At 54.9% G+C, this 16492-nt stretch overlaps 6 protein-coding genes across 6 annotated transcripts; 2 read left to right on the forward strand and 4 right to left on the reverse strand.

Annotated features, from left to right (window-relative positions):
* Nucleotides 1-293: 293 nt before the first annotated feature.
* On the reverse strand, nt 294-1340 carry J4E88_007216 (uncharacterized protein; the record flags this gene model as incomplete). The annotated part of the gene is made up of 2 exons (XM_049400837.1): nt 294-561; nt 616-1340. 2 exons carry the CDS (start codon nt 1338-1340, stop codon nt 294-296), a joined length of 993 nt encoding a protein of 330 aa, XP_049253149.1.
* An 815-nt stretch (nt 1341-2155) lies between these two features.
* On the reverse strand, nt 2156-2806 carry J4E88_007217 (uncharacterized protein; the record flags this gene model as incomplete). The annotated part of the gene is made up of 1 exon (XM_049400838.1): nt 2156-2806. The coding sequence occupies one exon, from the start codon at nt 2804-2806 to the stop codon at nt 2156-2158; it is 651 nt and encodes a 216-aa protein (XP_049253150.1).
* A 2674-nt stretch (nt 2807-5480) lies between these two features.
* Nucleotides 5481-8315, reverse strand: J4E88_007218 (uncharacterized protein; the record flags this gene model as incomplete). The annotated part of the gene is made up of 1 exon (XM_049400839.1): nt 5481-8315. One exon carries the CDS (start codon nt 8313-8315, stop codon nt 5481-5483), a length of 2835 nt encoding a protein of 944 aa, XP_049253151.1.
* An 806-nt stretch (nt 8316-9121) lies between these two features.
* Nucleotides 9122-10771, reverse strand: J4E88_007219 (uncharacterized protein; the record flags this gene model as incomplete). The annotated part of the gene is made up of 3 exons (XM_049400840.1): nt 9122-9802; nt 9851-10446; nt 10498-10771. 3 exons carry the CDS (start codon nt 10769-10771, stop codon nt 9122-9124), a joined length of 1551 nt encoding a protein of 516 aa, XP_049253152.1.
* A 281-nt stretch (nt 10772-11052) lies between these two features.
* Nucleotides 11053-12805, forward strand: J4E88_007220 (uncharacterized protein; the record flags this gene model as incomplete). Its single annotated transcript, XM_049400841.1, has 4 exons — nt 11053-11493; nt 11540-12643; nt 12694-12726; nt 12788-12805. The coding sequence occupies 4 exons, from the start codon at nt 11053-11055 to the stop codon at nt 12803-12805; spliced, it is 1596 nt and encodes a 531-aa protein (XP_049253153.1).
* A 1540-nt stretch (nt 12806-14345) lies between these two features.
* On the forward strand, nt 14346-15757 carry J4E88_007221 (uncharacterized protein; the record flags this gene model as incomplete). The annotated part of the gene is made up of 3 exons (XM_049400842.1): nt 14346-15035; nt 15102-15695; nt 15743-15757. 3 exons carry the CDS (start codon nt 14346-14348, stop codon nt 15755-15757), a joined length of 1299 nt encoding a protein of 432 aa, XP_049253154.1.
* Between the last annotated feature and the right edge of the window lie 735 nt (nt 15758-16492).

Consider the following 16492-nt stretch of genomic DNA (forward strand, 5'->3'; position numbering starts at 1 on the left):
TGTGGGCACAGGGGTGCTATAGGCGGGCCGCGATAGCCGGATCTAGACGCAGTTCGCCACGACTAAAGGCTAAGAGAACTGCCTCAGTAGAACTGATCGATGGATGCAACGGCTGATACAATGGACATTGTAGCGAGGTGCCATCGTGGTCTTGGGGCGAAGGCCGAGCCTGCAACTCGTTGTAAGTAGTCGGCGGCACCTGGTGTTCGTGACGTCACTAGTCTGTAGCAGACGCGCTCTTAGGATAGTTGTATCCTGATGTCGATGTTGATGAGCAATGATTCTTGCCCACCTCAAGGCGTATTCTGCTGTCCGGATCGCAATATCTTTCCCAGCATCCAGTGCGCGAACTGTAGAGCCGGCATGATCATCGCAGCGACAAGCCGCGATACGCTGTCGTGCAACTTCCACAACACCGTCTCTTGCCATGCGTCCACGTCAATGTTCCTAGCCTGGTCCATTTGATCTTCAATCTGCCGTCGCAGTCTTACAGCTTTGCTAGGCAGTTCAAGACCCAGGGCTAGGTACAACCCGACAATGATCCATTCCATGATAACTTGCCTTTACAGACGTTAGCAGATGGGACAGACACAACATGAAATTGATGATACTCACATGCACAATTGCAGAGTTACGTTACCACTGATGACGTTGAAGCGCATGCTCTTCCAACCATCGCTACCTTCGTTGGCACGCCATCGCTCAAAGGCGAAGCACATCATGTAGACGACATCGACGACGAAGAACGGCAGACTCATAACGACAGTCGTCAGAATCCGCACCTCGTCCCTGTCGGCAAGGTAGAGACGCGCTGAGATGACCGTGGTAGACCAGATGAGGACGAGGAAACACGCCAAGTAGAGCGAAACACCGGCTTTAGTGGCTTCCGTCGCTGCAAAAGTGGGTCCGTCTCGAGAATCCGGATCGATGCCGCCCGCCACGATAAGAATGAAGGAGATGATGAGCGGGATGTGAACCATGAGCAGGATCCATTGCATGCGTCGGCCCTTGGGGCGCGTGGTCGTGTTGAGCAAGCTACTGGTGGCCATAAACAACGGCGTGAGCCCCATGGTGGTGAGGATGGCAACACCGCTTTCCAGGGTCGTGTTCGGCGCTGAAAATTTCGGAAACTTGGTCGTGGCTGCCAAATCGAGCGACACCTGCGTGAGGCGACATATGGACAGCAGGGTGAGCCAGATCCATGGCGAGCTGTGGCCTAGGCCCTGGCGGATGATGAGCCAGATGGAGACGAGGAGGTAGAGGAAGAAGATGACAAGTGTCGCTATGTTGACAGTAGCCGGGTAGGTAACGATACCCACCTCATTTTGCGAGGACACCATTGAATGCGAGACATTGGGGTTCTGGACGATGGAGGTTTGGAGGCAAAGGGGACGCGGGTCTGGAGAGGTTGGCACCAGCTCCAAGAGGCTTCATCGCTAATTCCGCTGTCCGAGCGCTCCGCCTCAACGCCAAGCGCGCTATCACGTGTTGGCGTGCAAGCGGATTCCAGACCTCGAGCCTGTCATGACGTTGTGACGTGCATTGTCGCACACAATAATTCATTCCGATATCGAGCATCGCTCTCCCACAACGTTACGCATCTTCATCGCTCTCCATCGCTTCTCAACGATACACACGATATACACGCCCGCACATCCGGACATTGGCATCGTCCGATCGCATCGGCATCGCGCGGAATTGCACTCGGTGATCACGCTGCAGGTTGCCACCTAGCGGGCAGTGCCCCCGTAAATCGTCATCGCACTAAGAACGGACCACCGCGCTGCGCCTATTCGACGTCAGTACATAGTAATTTCACGTCGCGATCTCCATGTTTCAACGCGTGTGGTGTTGCGATGAGGATGTGCGAGCTTGCGCGTCGGGTGGACAGCAAAGGATGGGTTGTCAAAGTTGTAATTCTATGAAAAGTATGTATGCAACCATCGTAATAAAACAGTACTCTAGCGCAACCTTCCGTACGCGTGGTCTATCTCTCCAGCTCAGCCAGTCTTATCGACCGCGTCTTTTTTGTCCACTTTCTTCGCTTTCTAGGGTCGCGGTAGTCGAAGCCAGATATCGGATCGCTGCTCAACTCCGATGGCTCGCGGTGTGATGTGGTGTTCCAAGATCACTCAGCAAACACAGTCCACTACCATCAGTATCCTATGTCGAGCAAAGCTGGATCGATGTTTAAGTCGGGCGGCAAAGTCTCTTCAAGCCCGGACTCATCGTTCCTGCCCAACACATCGACACCGCTGTCTCCCCTCTCCATCGCCATGTCATCCCGGCGCCGTTTCTCCGCTGCTCGATGCGCGGCAGCAAGTGTCTCCTCCGCGTTCCTTGCCTCACAGTATTGCGCGTGCATCTGCGCGTTGTGACTACCAGGGCCACCCATCTCATCCTGCTGTGGATGAGCGTATGGTACCTGTTGCCAACTCGCCGCCAGCTGCTGCCCATGTATCTGCGGCTGCTGGCTGGCCCAGTAAGCGGCTTCGTCCGGACGCTGCCACTTGTGGCGCAACTCCTCGAAGATAGGACCCCACGGAGGAGGCGGGAAGCGCGAGAGGAAATACACAAGATCGGTCCTCGAATCGTATCCTGGCTGCAATTCTCTTGCTCTCGTGACAGGTACCCACAGAAGGGGAAATGGCCGTGGTACCTGAATGCCCTCGACCTTGTCAGGGAGCAGCCCCTGTTTGTTCAGACGCTCGCTGAACTCGTTCTGCTGCTCCACCGTAAAGCCGGTGTGGTTGTCTGGGTAACATGGCGGCCCCATAGGCGGTGTTGGGGTGGGCATTACACCCATGTTGGCGCTGGGAGTAGACATTACCGCCATGTTGTCGCCGAAGTTTGACATCTTGAACCGGGGAGACGATAAGACTGGGATTCAGTCTAGATTGTTGAGGTGTCGGTGGGGTGGGGAGGCTACAAGACTGGGTTTCAGTCAAGATGCCTGGGGTGTTGGTAAGGTGTGGAGGCTACAAGGCTGGCTTCCAGTCGGGATAGTTGGGGTGTCGGTGGGGTGTGGAGGCCACAAGACTGGGTTTCAGTTGGGATGGTTGGGGTGTTGGCGGAGTGTGGAGGCTACAAGGTGGGTCAGAAAGGTGTTGTGTCAACGTTGTAATAGAGGTAGGCGTCTTACTGCAGCTTTGGTTGTCACTAACAGATTTGTGGTCTTATAAAGTCACTAGAGTCGTATGAGTAGTCGCGGTCGATGAAGTCGATGAGAGCAGAAGAAAGTGCGTTCAGCTCACTTATATACTGTTACCTCGCACTTTCCTGCTCATTTCGAAAAGCCCAAGATCCGCCCTCAACTCTGGTTGAGAATTAAAATCTGTCTGACTCTTTTCTTGAGGACACTCCAACACGTGCTTTTGGAGCGAATTCCCGCGTAGTCATCGCAATACCTCTCTTGCCATTTGTCCGCCAGACCCACTTCAAGAGCAAGACACAGAGTTTAATAAAGGCGAAATACCAAACCCCCCACATGAGCATAGTCATCGCCGCATATAGCTCGTCTCAGGCAGCGACCAAATAAAAAGCTCCAGTCCTTCTGATATTGTGCGTCAAAGCGCAGAGTCTACCTTGGTTGCGGTCGCGTGACTACTTTTCTCCTTACCAATCGCACCTACCCGATTCTGATCACTAGCGGACCGGCCCGCCCGCCAGTCACGCAGCGGACATTTACTCCGGCCTAAATTTGACGACAGCGCTGCCCGTGGACTTGGGTCGGAAGAGGATGCATCGGATAATGCATCGGTTGGATAAGGCGACGGTGAGCCGATACCTAGGTATGCGCTTCGGAAGACTGCGCAGCGAGCCTAGCTTCACATGGCCACCAGCCCATTAACCATCTTTCAACAATTCCCGTCCATCCAACTCGTAACACTCGACTGCGCCATGTAACTCAGCCCTATTAGCATGCGTCTCCATCTCATGCCTGGCAACTGCGACATGTAATTCTATCCTATTGCCATTCGTTGCCATCTCATGTCTCTCAACTGAGACATGTAGCTCAGCCCTATTGCCATCCGTCTCCATTTCGTGCCTTGATGTATCAAATCCGTCAAGCTCACGTTCGAGGCCCTTCTCTCCGTCCTTATTTGGCCGTTTTTGGCTGCGCGTGATCTCCTTCACTTTCGTGACGTTCCTCCGTTTGGAAACCAGGCGCACGCTCGCGCAAAAGATGACCAAAAACAGCGCGCCGCAGGGTATGCCTGCTGCCAAAGCGATTTTGGCGCTGGGAGACAGACGCCGGGCGGATGTATGTGTTTGTGGCGGCAATGCGGAAGAAGTCGGCGTAATCTTTGTCACACTGGTGCTTGCAAGAGCAGAATTATGCGCTCTACTCTGACTGCCTGCCTCGGTAGTGGCTTCAGAAGCCTCGCCCCCAGTACGCAAAGATACCGCCGCGTTCATCGAATCTGAAGACGCAGGCGTAGGTTGTAGCGACGTAGTTGTAGTCATAGTCTCCTCGGCCGTCCACCCAGCATCGTGCCCGCTCGTACTCGTCGTCTCCAACATCGTGGTTCCCCCAGCTAATGCCGTTGACGAAACGGAAGTATCCTCACTCGAAAAACCACCACCACGGCCATTACGACCCCTCACACTCCCACTCCCACACACCCCCTCCACATAATCCTCCGCGTCCTCAAAGTCTTTAGCCTCACACCCCTCATCAAGCACATCCCTACCCACTTCCTCATCGCCGCATTTCCCTAGGCCAGCAACGGGCCGATTCCGACGGTAGCAGGTACACGCGGGGTTCATGGGTGCATAGAGATCGCAGAATTCGTTGTTGGACCCGTGGAAGGTGATGGTTTCTATGACGCATTTTTCCTGCGATGGCGGTAAGTGAGTGAGGGCGCGGTCGGGGGTTGCTGGGGAAAGAAGGAAGGCTTACAGCGCATAAAGATAGGTCGGATAACAGGATTGCGGAGGCTTGTAGTTGCCGTGAGGAGATTAGGAGGAGGGAAATGAGAGAGACAAGCATCATGGAGTGATGTCGCTGTCGAGTGTCTCGAAGGAATAGAAAGGTAGCTTATTGTGAGTGTAATACATCATGGGTATGCTGTATCTCCGAAAATCACGATGGGGAGGCCGGTAATGCGCAGTGTGGCGCCTCTCAGGTTGCCTTTAGTGTCCGCATCCGGATGAAAGAAAGGTCATAACGTCTTCATTGACAACACGCGAATGTCGAGATGAACAGCAAGGCTCACCCTTGATCTTGGCTTAATTACCGAACAGTCATGATCATATACGTTTTATTCATTCCTCGTTATCAACTACTACTCAAGCAATCCCATCCATCGGTCCTATTCGTCCCCTGGTAAGACATGCTTCGTATGCCATGTGCAATCTCAAGGACGTATCCAGTACGATACCAATAGCCTTTCTCTGTCCAAACTATGTTATCCTCCCATGTCCATTCCGTCATTCAATTTCTTATCCAATCATCTCGCGAATGACAGCTGGGGCCTTCAATGGTCGGGAGCACATGCATTACATGGCTCGCCACCAGCACGCTCTGTCGCAACAGTGATGTTGACCAGACCACAAGATTCCTTTCCGATAGTGTAGTCTGAGTAATCAACGGCTGCCGGCTCGTAGGTCTGGCGTTGGTCGGGTCGGCCCTGTGGTGCGGTGGGGCTGGGGAACGGGGCGGTAGCATCAATGGGGACACCGGCAGCGTTGCCGCGACCGCCGTACAGGCCATTGCCACGGTTGTTGCGGTGACCATGGCGAGGTACAGTGTAGTACGTGGGAGGGTGCGCGTTGCGAGGGCCAGATGGGAAACCAACCCAGGGTTGTGGGTTAACGCCAAAGTGACGGGGAGCGTTGCTGTTGGCGCGGTTGCTGTTGGCGGTCTGTTCGATCAAACTAAGCTGGTGTGCGAAAGGCTGGTTTGGAATAGGCTCGAGTATCTGCGGGGGTGACATCATGCGACTAGAACTGGGATGGTAGTTTTCTTGGTGAGTCTCCTCCTGACGTGGTCTAGTAGGGAGCGGCGGAGGCGGCATCAGCTCTGCGGATGTCATGCGCTGCTTCGCTGCGGCCGAAAGAGGAGTCGCTAGTCCGGGGTTGTTGATGGGGACGGCCTTTGAGGCATAAGGCGCAGCATCGGCTGGAGAGGAGATAGACTTGCGCTGGTTCTTGTTCGGCTTGTACTTCTTGGGCGACTTTGGACGACCGTTGCGGTAGCCCTGTTCGTAAGCAAACTGTACGCCGTACATGTACCAAAGGAAAGGTACGCCGTTTCTATCGAGCACCGTCGCATCCGGCAGGTCGGCTATGTCGAGAGATTGACTGAGAGGTGTGTTCTCCGTGGAAGCGTCGATCGGACTGGTCGTGGTCGGAGGCTGAGGTACGAATTCCGTAGCAGTTGCGCGAAGGTCCGAGCCCATACTAGATTGCGATGAACGCCCGCTGTCTGCTTGATTACGATCACTGGGTACATACCGTTCACTCCGCCCTCTGGATGAAGACGTGTTCTCGACGTCATCGACTCGGTTCTTGGAGTCGGAAACAGCCTCGTGTTGTTGGGTGTTGAGGTTCAGGTTCCCTATGTCCAAATTGTGAGCCATCATGACGACGATCGTGGGTACGCTGATAGGACGTGTGAGCGTCGTACCATGAGCAAGACTTGTCGGAACACCCCATGGCACGTTCTTGGGTTGTACGGCGTTGTGCGCTGCCTCTTCATCGACCTTGAACGTTTGAGCGTGCTCGTAGCTAGCATCACAGTCCGGTGCGTCGTCTGGCTGGTCTGGGCTGGCGTTATCCGCAGCAATTGCAGGACCTTTGCCGCGTGTAGACTGTTTTCGGTCATCTTCAGAAGCAAAATCAGCCATTCCATCACGTTTGAGTGATCCAGAAGTTCGCGAGATGATCGGAGTTGAACCGGTGCTGTCGACGGTGCGGACATGACGCAGAGGGGCCGGCGCGGGCGTCGCGGGTAGGGGGATCTGGATAGCATCTAACTGGGCTGCATCCATCTGCATAGCTAGCTGTAGCTCCTTGATCTTCTTCTGCAATGACTTGACAGATTCGATGCGCTTGATGGTGCGTACGGGGGATGCGGTCTTGCTGCTGGTACCGGCTCGGGGAATGCGAGACACCTGTGTGGGCGATTCTGGACTCAGCGGACCGCCGACAAGGCGGGAGTCCATGGAATCTTCACGATTGTCACGGCGAGGCGTAGGAATGACAAGCGAAAGCCTCGGTGTCAATGACTTTCGCTTTTCTTTAGCGTTCGTTCTCGCGGCCGCAGATTGGGGGCTACCGGACTCGTGCTGCACCTGCTCATCATCGCTGTCAGCATACAAGTCAACGCTGGGGACGTCAAGGTCTTCAGGGTTCTCTGCAGCAGATTGGAAGCTATGCTCCGTGCTTGCAGGACTCCTTACTGGCGACCCCTGTGCAGTGTGAAACGAAGCCCTGCCGGTGGATGTCGCAACGCTGCTAGATGCTCGCGAGTGTCCTGCAGAGATCGAGTCGGTGTTGAGGTGTGTTGACTTTGTCGGCGACATGCGGAGGGAGAAGCTTGACTGATGGCGGGCGCTGCTGCGGAGAGGCGATCCAGTGGGACTGTTCCAGGGCCGCTTCGTTGGAGAGCCATGCAGTCTGCTGGGGCTGAGCGGGGACGTCGGCGATGCTATGGTGCTTTCAACCGTAGCCAGGGCTTCCTTTGTAAGAAATGTTGCGCTGTCCTTGCCATGAGCTCTACTGAGATCGACAGAACTGCGCGTTCCACGGAGTGTCTTGACTTCATCCGGAGAGTCATTATCCCATGCTGTCTTGGATGTTCGCGCCTTTGCACGCTGCGCCGTTGCGAGGTTGGGGGCAGTACTCTTCGTAAGCCATTGGGTGGGTATGGATTTGCGGGGACTGCGCCCTGATGTACCGATGGTATAAGCGTCGTACTGCTGCTCGACTTGCTCCTGATGTGCAGCGGCGTTGTCGATACCGGAAGCTGACTCGGTAGGCTCGTCGGGGGATACTTCGCAGACGTCAGAGTAAGCGCCATAAGACTCAAATCGAGCGACGAGCTCAGTAACCATACCATTATGAGTGACTTCCATATGCAATGAAGACTGCGGATCCAATGGGATATCAATGTTGACGTTGCTGTAAGCTGGTGTATCCAATACAGGTCTAGCGTCGTTGAGAGTGTTGGCTCGCCTTGTACGAGGTCCGTCGGGAAGGGCAGAGCGCGGGATGAAAGCAGTCTGATGATGGACCTGTGCATCTCGCTCCTGTACGATGGCGTCCCAGGTCGGCGCGCGGCCAGCTTCAGACGGCGTGAGAGTGGACATGTTGTTGTTATGCTGTGACTGGAACTGCTGCTGAGTATGCGAATGCGACTGCGAATGCGATGAACTACTGTTGTTGGCGGATGATGCTGGTCGAGGAGTAGATGAGCCAGACTGAGTGTCGGGGTTGCCGTCTGCACTGGGGTCGTCTGGCAAATGACTGACGCTGCGACTATTAGCAAAGGGAAGATAGTACTCGAGAATGGAGTGCTTACGTTCTAGGCAAACCTAGTGTTATCGCGTTGCTGCAGTAGGATATTCTGGTGAACTCGGCGTGGTCACAGACCGCGACGTAAGAGTAATGATATAAACACATGATGCCGGGTAGCGGTTGTCAACCGCAACCAGCAGGAAGCGTCGACGTCGACTATCCAAAAGATGTGTAGAGGGAAGGAGGAGGTGAGGTGGGAGAGAGCGCGGTGTTGGGCGTGGTGCGCGACTAGCAGGCGCGAGGTAAACAAACGGAGGTGACGGACGCGGAAGGAGCGCGCGATCGCAGGTGAAGGTGGACTTCAATCAGGAACATGGAACTCGCCCTACCTCGAGCACATTGTAGTAGACCAAGCATATTGTTTGCCGGCGTAATACCACGCACGCGGGATTAGATCAAGTGCATAGTTTACGGTTTTCTCTGTCCATGTGAGACGTAGTAGTGAAAACAATGACGACTTAACAAGCATACGAGTAGTCGTGGGATATCAACGCTGTCAAAGAGAAATCCAACCCCGTAACTCGTGACCTTCATGATTACCCTAGCGAATAGATTGGAAGACATTCTTTGACAGTCGCGGTATATGAAAAGGCTCTGCTTAGAACCTCTTCTTTTTCTTTGCATGAGCCTGCTTCTTCGCTGCCTCCTCGTTCTTCCGCTTCAACTCAGCGCGCTTCCGCTCCGCCTTCTCCTCAGGTGTCTCTTCGTGAACCTCCTCGACGGGCGTCATCTCCTTCATTCTCGGCGGAGACGATGGAGGGTCTGCAGTCGGCGATTGCGTTGCTCTGAAGCGCTGGGTGCTTGGTGAAGCTGTCGTGTCGCGTTGTGAAGCACCATCCTCGGCTTTCTTGCCCTTGCCACCAATTCTAAACGGCTTTCGGATCTTCTTTGGCGTTGTCGCTTGGCTGGGCTGAGAAGGAGGTACGGATTCCCTGGTCGGTAGGACCTCTGGTTCTGGCTCCACATCTGCGGGCTTCGGCGATGGCGGAGGAGACTCGGTCGATCTTTTTGACTTCCCGCCTATTCGAAAGCTGCTTGCTTTGGGCTTTTGTACCGGGAGTGTAGGAGCCTTTGGTGCAGATCGAGGTTCTGGTGTGGGCGTCCTTCTACGAGTTGGCTTCTGTGGGGTCCGACTTAGACTCTGGCTCTGACTCTTGGGAGGCGCATCCAGATCCTCATCGTCCTCAGTACTGTCGTCTTCCGTCTCACTAGCCTTGTCGAGGGGCGACGACGGTAATGGCGCCGGAGTCTGTGTTGGCCTTTTGCCGAGTTCGCGTGTCTGAAAGTGTTAGTTATTGCGCACTACAGTACTTCTCCACACCCTTACCTTGAAGTTCACATGAGTCTCAAACTCTTCTTCTGTCTCATCACCAGAGTCCATAGCTGCTTTTGCTGGCTTTGATGCCACAGGAGGCGTTTTGGCCTTGGTTTTGACTGGGGCTTTCGGCATGCTTAACTGAGTAGGTACAGCAGTCCACCATGTAGTCTCAAAATGACCCGACTTCAACTCCGAAGGTACTGTCGGAGTGCTCTGTGCTAGTGCTTCCTGGAATAAGCCTAGCGTAGTCAGGTTTGTGTCTTTCAATTGCTCGGTATCATGCCGCCATGCTTCCTCGTGGAAGAACCGTAAAGCGGGAACGTGCTTTTCCGCTTGTTCGCGTTTGACTTTCCTTCGTCCCGCCTTGATTCCACCGGCGCTGGGGAAGGCCGCAGCCAGGTCCAAGCCGTGGGAGTCGAACTGATCCACAAGCCGAGTCATTGCCTTGTCTTTGGCAGCGATTGTCAAGATGAGCCCAGTAATGCGTTCATTCTGGATGTGGGAAGAGACCAGGAGCGGGAGGATGAGCTCGTTCTTGAGGTCTGCAGATGTTCGCTTTTCCAAATGAAATTTCCATGTCAGGCGGCCAAGAGGCTCCGGAAGGCCTATACTGGTGTGTAGAGTAATTCCATCCGTGTCATGACGAGTGACACAACAAATGGAACCCTCCGCACTCAGTAGGGGTTTCTTGACATTTTCGAGAAGGATGGCAACCTGCGCCGCGTCGTGTTTGCTGACTTCGATTGGCGATTGCTCCAATGCAGCCCGCTTGACGATGTCATCTACGCTGAGTTCTTCGCTCCAGATGTTGCTGAGATCGGTAAGATGGACTGTGTACGAGTCCAGGTCGAAGGCGGGTTTGATGAGTAGCTGGGGAATCTGCTTGCCGTCAGGCTGCTCGGAGAGCTCCAGCACGCGCCAACACGACATGTCAACCTGGAATAAATGAAGTGACGGAGTGCATGTTTGCAGATGAGCGCAGACGCGTGACACACGCGACCTTTGTGGGGTTTGAGCTGACACGTGAAGCGTAGGTGAGGCGCAGGTGAAAGGCAACCGCGCCAAGACTGTTCCTAATCGGGAGTAGATCCCTGCGCGCGCGGAAGGCAGCCGTACGTCACCAGCCTCGGCCAAAGATTTCGCGATCTGCGCCGGCCAGACCAAACCTCAACAACATATCTCCATACTACAAATCCGGCCTATTGTGAAGTATGTCGTCACGTGAACCTCCCTGGCGCAACGAGCGCAATCGCCTTCCCCAGCGCAACGCGCCGTCCTCGTCAATTCCAGCGAAGCGGTCAGCCGACTCACGAGCACACGACAACCCTGCGAAACGGTCGACAAACGCGGCAGAGGAGGCGTGGGTGGCAGATGAAGATCGCTTCGTGCTGCAGCAGGCCAAGAAGAAGGCGGCACTGCGCGTCAAGGGCGGGCGCGCGCGACCCATCGACTGGCTGGCCGTCACGCTGCGCTTTATCGATCCCACGGAGAAGTCGATGCTGGACGAGGAGGTGGAAGATCACGAGCTCGACATAGTCGATCCGGAAGGTGTGCTGGAGGGGCTCAACAATGAAGATCTCGCAGAGCTGGAAAAGGAGATTGAGAATTACCTCACACTCGAGACGAGCAGGAGCAATCGCGACTACTGGAATGTAAGTATCATACACATTGCGATATTAGACGCTGCTAACCCCTCAGTCCCTCAAAGCAATCTGCAAAGACATCCGCCGCAAATCCAAATCCTCCAAGTCCGAAGCCCGCGGCACCAGCTCCGTGGCCGCCGACATCGATCAGCTGCTCTCCCCAAAGACGTTCGAACAGCTGGAGACGCTAGAGGTGCAGGTCAAGAAGAAGCTCGATTCGGACGAGCCAATCGACTACGACTACTGGGAACAGCTGCTGCGGAGTCTGCGCGTGTGGAAGGCCAAGGCGAAGCTGCGGCGCGTTTCGCAGGAGATTGTCCGGGAGCGACTGCAGACATTGCGCAAGCAGCAGGCTGACGCAGCTGCATCTGTACAGAATAGGATATACGCTATGCTCAACGGCACCGATGAGGCGAGCGAGGCGCAGCCAACGACTGTCGAATACGATGCAGCCTTCGATCCCCAACCCCTACTGAAGCTGCGCGCCGAAGACAAGGCGCTACCACAGACGGATGAGAAAGCGTTCCTGGAGAGTCTGGCTACCGAAAGGGGAAAGATCAAGAAGATTGGCTATGTGCCGTCACAGGCCAAATCCAGCGACCCAACCACCACCAGCAGTCAGCCCACGACGAGCCAGACGGTAACAACGAGCGCCTCACGATTTGCGCCTGTCGAGAAAGAAGACTACTCCAAGGCAACCATGGCGCTATACGAGAGGGAAGTCGCGCGAGGCGTGGAGGAAGGCGAGGAAATCTTTACCGCGGAGGAGGAAGTCACGACCGCCCGGCCCCAGTGGGCTGGCAGCTACAAGCCCCGGAAACCCCGCTACTTCAACCGCGTCCAGATGGGCTATGAATGGAACAAGTACAACCAAACGCACTACGATCACGACAACCCGCCACCAAAGGTTGTACAGGGCTACAAGTTCAACATCTTTTACCCCGACCTCATCGACAAATCAAAAGCACCCACCTACAAGATCGAACGGGAGAACGGCCGCAAAAAGGGCCAGTCCTTCGCGCCGGCCGGTGAAGACGACACGTGCCTCATCCGGTTCATTGCCGGCCCGCCCTATGAGGATATTGCCTTCCGCATCATCGACAAGGAATGGGACTACAGCGCCAAAAGAGAACGTGGGTTCAAGAGTAGCTTTGACAAGGTACGTCCAGTCATACTCACTGTACTAGCTACGTGGCTAACGCAATGCAGGGCATCTTGCAACTCCACTTCCAATTCAAGAAGGTATGTCAAGATCGCATGACCGGAACGGCATCACACTGGCATCACACTAACATCGTGGCAGATATACTATCGAAAGTAGCTAAGCCCCCTTTGGGTGACATGGACGCTTCACAGCCTACCCCGCTGTACCTGGCCCCTCTTACACCAAACGGCGCGATAGGATAAGAAATAGGGCGGACGTTGCACAGGACCCTCTCCATCGATAGGTGCTTCTTGAGTATCAAATCCAGGCTTCTCTCGTTGCGCCATCACCCGTGACCACCACATTGGCGGTGACGTTTCTACCGGCTCTCATATCCTCGCAACGTGCAGCATCTCCGTTTTCGGGTCCGTTGGCGGTGTACACTCCTCTTCGAGCGGTGACAGGGCCGTGACGAGGGCCTATCACGGATGACTATTACTTGGGCAAGGACTACGAATCAGCTTCACCGGAAGAAAAATGGTAGAAGTCGTGTTACAGGCCTCTGTGGGGTCTGCTCCCAAACGGTTGCTCACCTACTGCCTCTTTGCAGGCGCAGCACATCATGTCACATCCTTGCGCCTGCAGAACATATGCCGTTAATGACCTTTTTGGGATAGAGTTTGCAGACGAGGAATGCAGGTCCTTGGAGGCAGTCACCTATGTCAGGATGATTGTTACAGCGTCGAAGAATAGCTTGGACGCGTATGCTGACAACTACAATGAACAACATCTTGCCTCTTGCTCTCGGACAATTTCCAGGACATGCACCGAAGCCGGGCAGGAACATCGAAGAGCGGGAGACTGCCGTGCAGGCCGATGGACGTTTCGATGTTACAAGTGGGCCACCTCTATGCGCATGTTGATGTTATAAGTGGACGTCTGCGCCTTCCCGTATGCCGGTGTCAAGCAGGCAATCGTTGGCTGCAGTGGTGGTACAGAGAGTCATTCACACTGGTTGATGGAGTAGTGCAATGAGGGTCTCTAGGCTGCGTCTCGGGCCGTGGGGCGGTGATGCTGTACCGGTACTTGTCGCTCCGTGACATCACGTCTGCAGCTGCGCCTGCGGCCAGGGTCCTCAGATCCGCCGTCCTTGCGATGAGATCTCATCCTTTGTTTGTCCATACAAGCGACGCTGCAGCGTCAAGCCTGCAGGTGTGCTGGCAGTAGGAACCCGCGCAAGAATCGTCTAGGTGACAATGACCAGGTTTCCAGGCAATCCCATTCGCCGGGGCATGGCGGAGCATGTTAACGTCTTGACTGCCGCTTCATTTGTGAGCATCGCGTTTTACTACTCTCATTTTCTACCAGTCTCTTGGTCTCACACAACACGTTGGCGTATTCGTATCGATACGTTCCTTATCTCTACCGTCCAGACCCGTGGGAGGCCGACAACACAACAGCTATGCCACATGCGCAATCACCTCATCGGCCTTCCTCCGCAGACGTGGGTGCTGAATTCGACAACGTCCAGTCATCTCAAGACGCCTTTTGTGAACCCTTCCAGCCCTCCAAAGACGCTTTTTGTGCCCCGCTTTCCTTCCACACCCATAACCCGGTGTTGTCTCTTTCCCCCAGGCTGCCTATTGAGGTCCCGCTCACCGCACCTTCCGATCAGGGACCTGCACCTTCCAACAACGACACTACCCCGCACTCTGCCATGAGCCTCGACGAACAAGAGCCAATGCAGTGGACTGCCCCGACCAACTTCCTCCTCAACTCCATGACCCAGAATGGCGCGGGTTACAATGCGTCTAACCCGTTTCCACCTGGTACCGGAGACTTCTACAACTACGCCGAGAACGGATTGTCCTACAACGACAACTTCGGTATCGCGTACCCGACTCAGTATTCCAACGCAAGCTGCCCCCGATCCTACACCGGCGTTGACCTCTCTGGCCTTCCTGCCGATATCAGTATGACCGATTCACATCCACCCACCGCATACCACATCGAACCGCCGAACCACCTTGACGCGATGGACTTGTCAGACCATGAGATCAGCGGTCAGCTCATGCAGCTAAGCAACGACTTCGACCATCATCCGTATGGTGCGCATATGAAGGTCGAGGAGTCCAATGGCTACCAGAGCCCGTACTCTGACCTGACCCGCGCATCCACTCCTCATGACGATCCCCCTCGACATCCCCACGATCTCTCTGGAGATGGCGTCATCGACAAAGAGCAGCCCTACGCGCAGCTGATCTACCAAGCCCTCCTCAACGCGCCCAACAATACAATGATTCTCCGGGACATCTACGAGTGGTTCAAAGCCAACACCGACAAGGCCAGCGCCTCGGAGACGAAAGGCTGGCAGAACAGCATCCGACACAATCTGTCAATGAATGGGGTAAGTCATGTCTCCTCTTCCTTCACCATTTTACCTCTCTTCTCTTGTACATACTAATCTGCCCAGGCCTTCGAGAAAGTCGACCAACCAGGCGAAGAGTCCCGCAAAGGCTTCATGTGGCGCCTGACCGATGAAGCCATCCGTGAAGGCGTCAAATCCACAACCCGCTACCGCAGCAAGCAGCCCAACAAGCGCGGCCACCGAACCCAGCAACCACAGCCCCAGCGACAAGCCTCCGGCGCCAAGGGCGGCCAAGCTGCGCGTCGCTCAGCAAGGATGAAACGAAGTGGAAGAATGCACGACGGATATCGCAATGGCAACGATCAGTACATGTCCCGGTCTGTGCCCGCGGCTTTCGATCCGAATTATCGCAGCGTACCAGCCGACGCCTACCCACCCAGCCCATACTACGGAAGCGATGTAGACTTTGGCTACCCGTCGTCGTCCTCTTCCCGAACCGACGACTTCGCCCTCAATAATCCCAACGCCAACGTCCTTGGTCCACACCACCACGCTCATCTCGATCTCTTCTCCCCACCCACACGCTCCTACCCGGGTAGTCCCATGTCGCAACACCACCACGATCTATCGCGCACCATGTCCGCACACTCTTTATCGCAACCTCTGTCACACGGTTTGCCTATTGGCGACACGGCGTATGTGATTGAGCAGAGTCCTGAGGGGGGTTTGTTTTCTAATAGTCCTAGTCCGAGTGCGGATGAGCCGAGGACGCCGGTGGATCAGGGGGGCTGGCGCGAGGATGTTGGGATGGGAATGGGTATGGCCGGGTGTGTGTTTGAGGACGCGGCGGGGATGGGATATCGGACTTATACTGGTTGAGTGGATCGCATGGATGGGAGGTGATAGGGGTGGCGCTTTGGAGATGGAATGAATGTTGGTCAATGTTCTTTTCCTCTGTATTGTACGATTGTATTCTGCTTTAGGTTGGTATTGGGGAGTTGCGGGTTGCATAGCATGGTTTTGGGTAGCGTTACGATGTATATGGAGTGCATCACCTCAATCGTTGCATAGCGATGGCGGTCTACCGCCACTGGGAGCTTATCTCTCTTCGTAGCATAGCAATGCTTTCTTCTACTAGCTTTTCATTCTTTCTCACCAACGTGATTTCACACTCAATTCCCTCTCTTTCCGCGGTTTTCCTTACATGTAGTCGATGGTTCAAGAGACGAGCTGTCGTCTCGTCAATTCTACAGACGTCTTGACAGGCTCAAGCGAATGACGCAGACCCTGGTTCAGCGGATGCAGATTTCACTTCCGCGGTACTGGTATGCAAGCCATGACTTCTAGTATCGGCCCTGTTCTCGGAGTTCACATGGTATTTCCGGCCAGCTTACGCTTCGGGGTGAGACGAATGATGGCGACATCTCAACACGACGTGTCTAAGATGTCTGTTGAGGGTGATTGGAGATAGAAAGGACTTGCTAGACCTTTTTGAC

Source organism: Alternaria novae-zelandiae, assembly GCF_023758075.1.
Source record: "Alternaria novae-zelandiae strain BMP 2774 chromosome Unknown scaffold_15, whole genome shotgun sequence".
Lineage (NCBI taxonomy): Eukaryota > Fungi > Ascomycota > Dothideomycetes > Pleosporales > Pleosporaceae > Alternaria > Alternaria novae-zelandiae.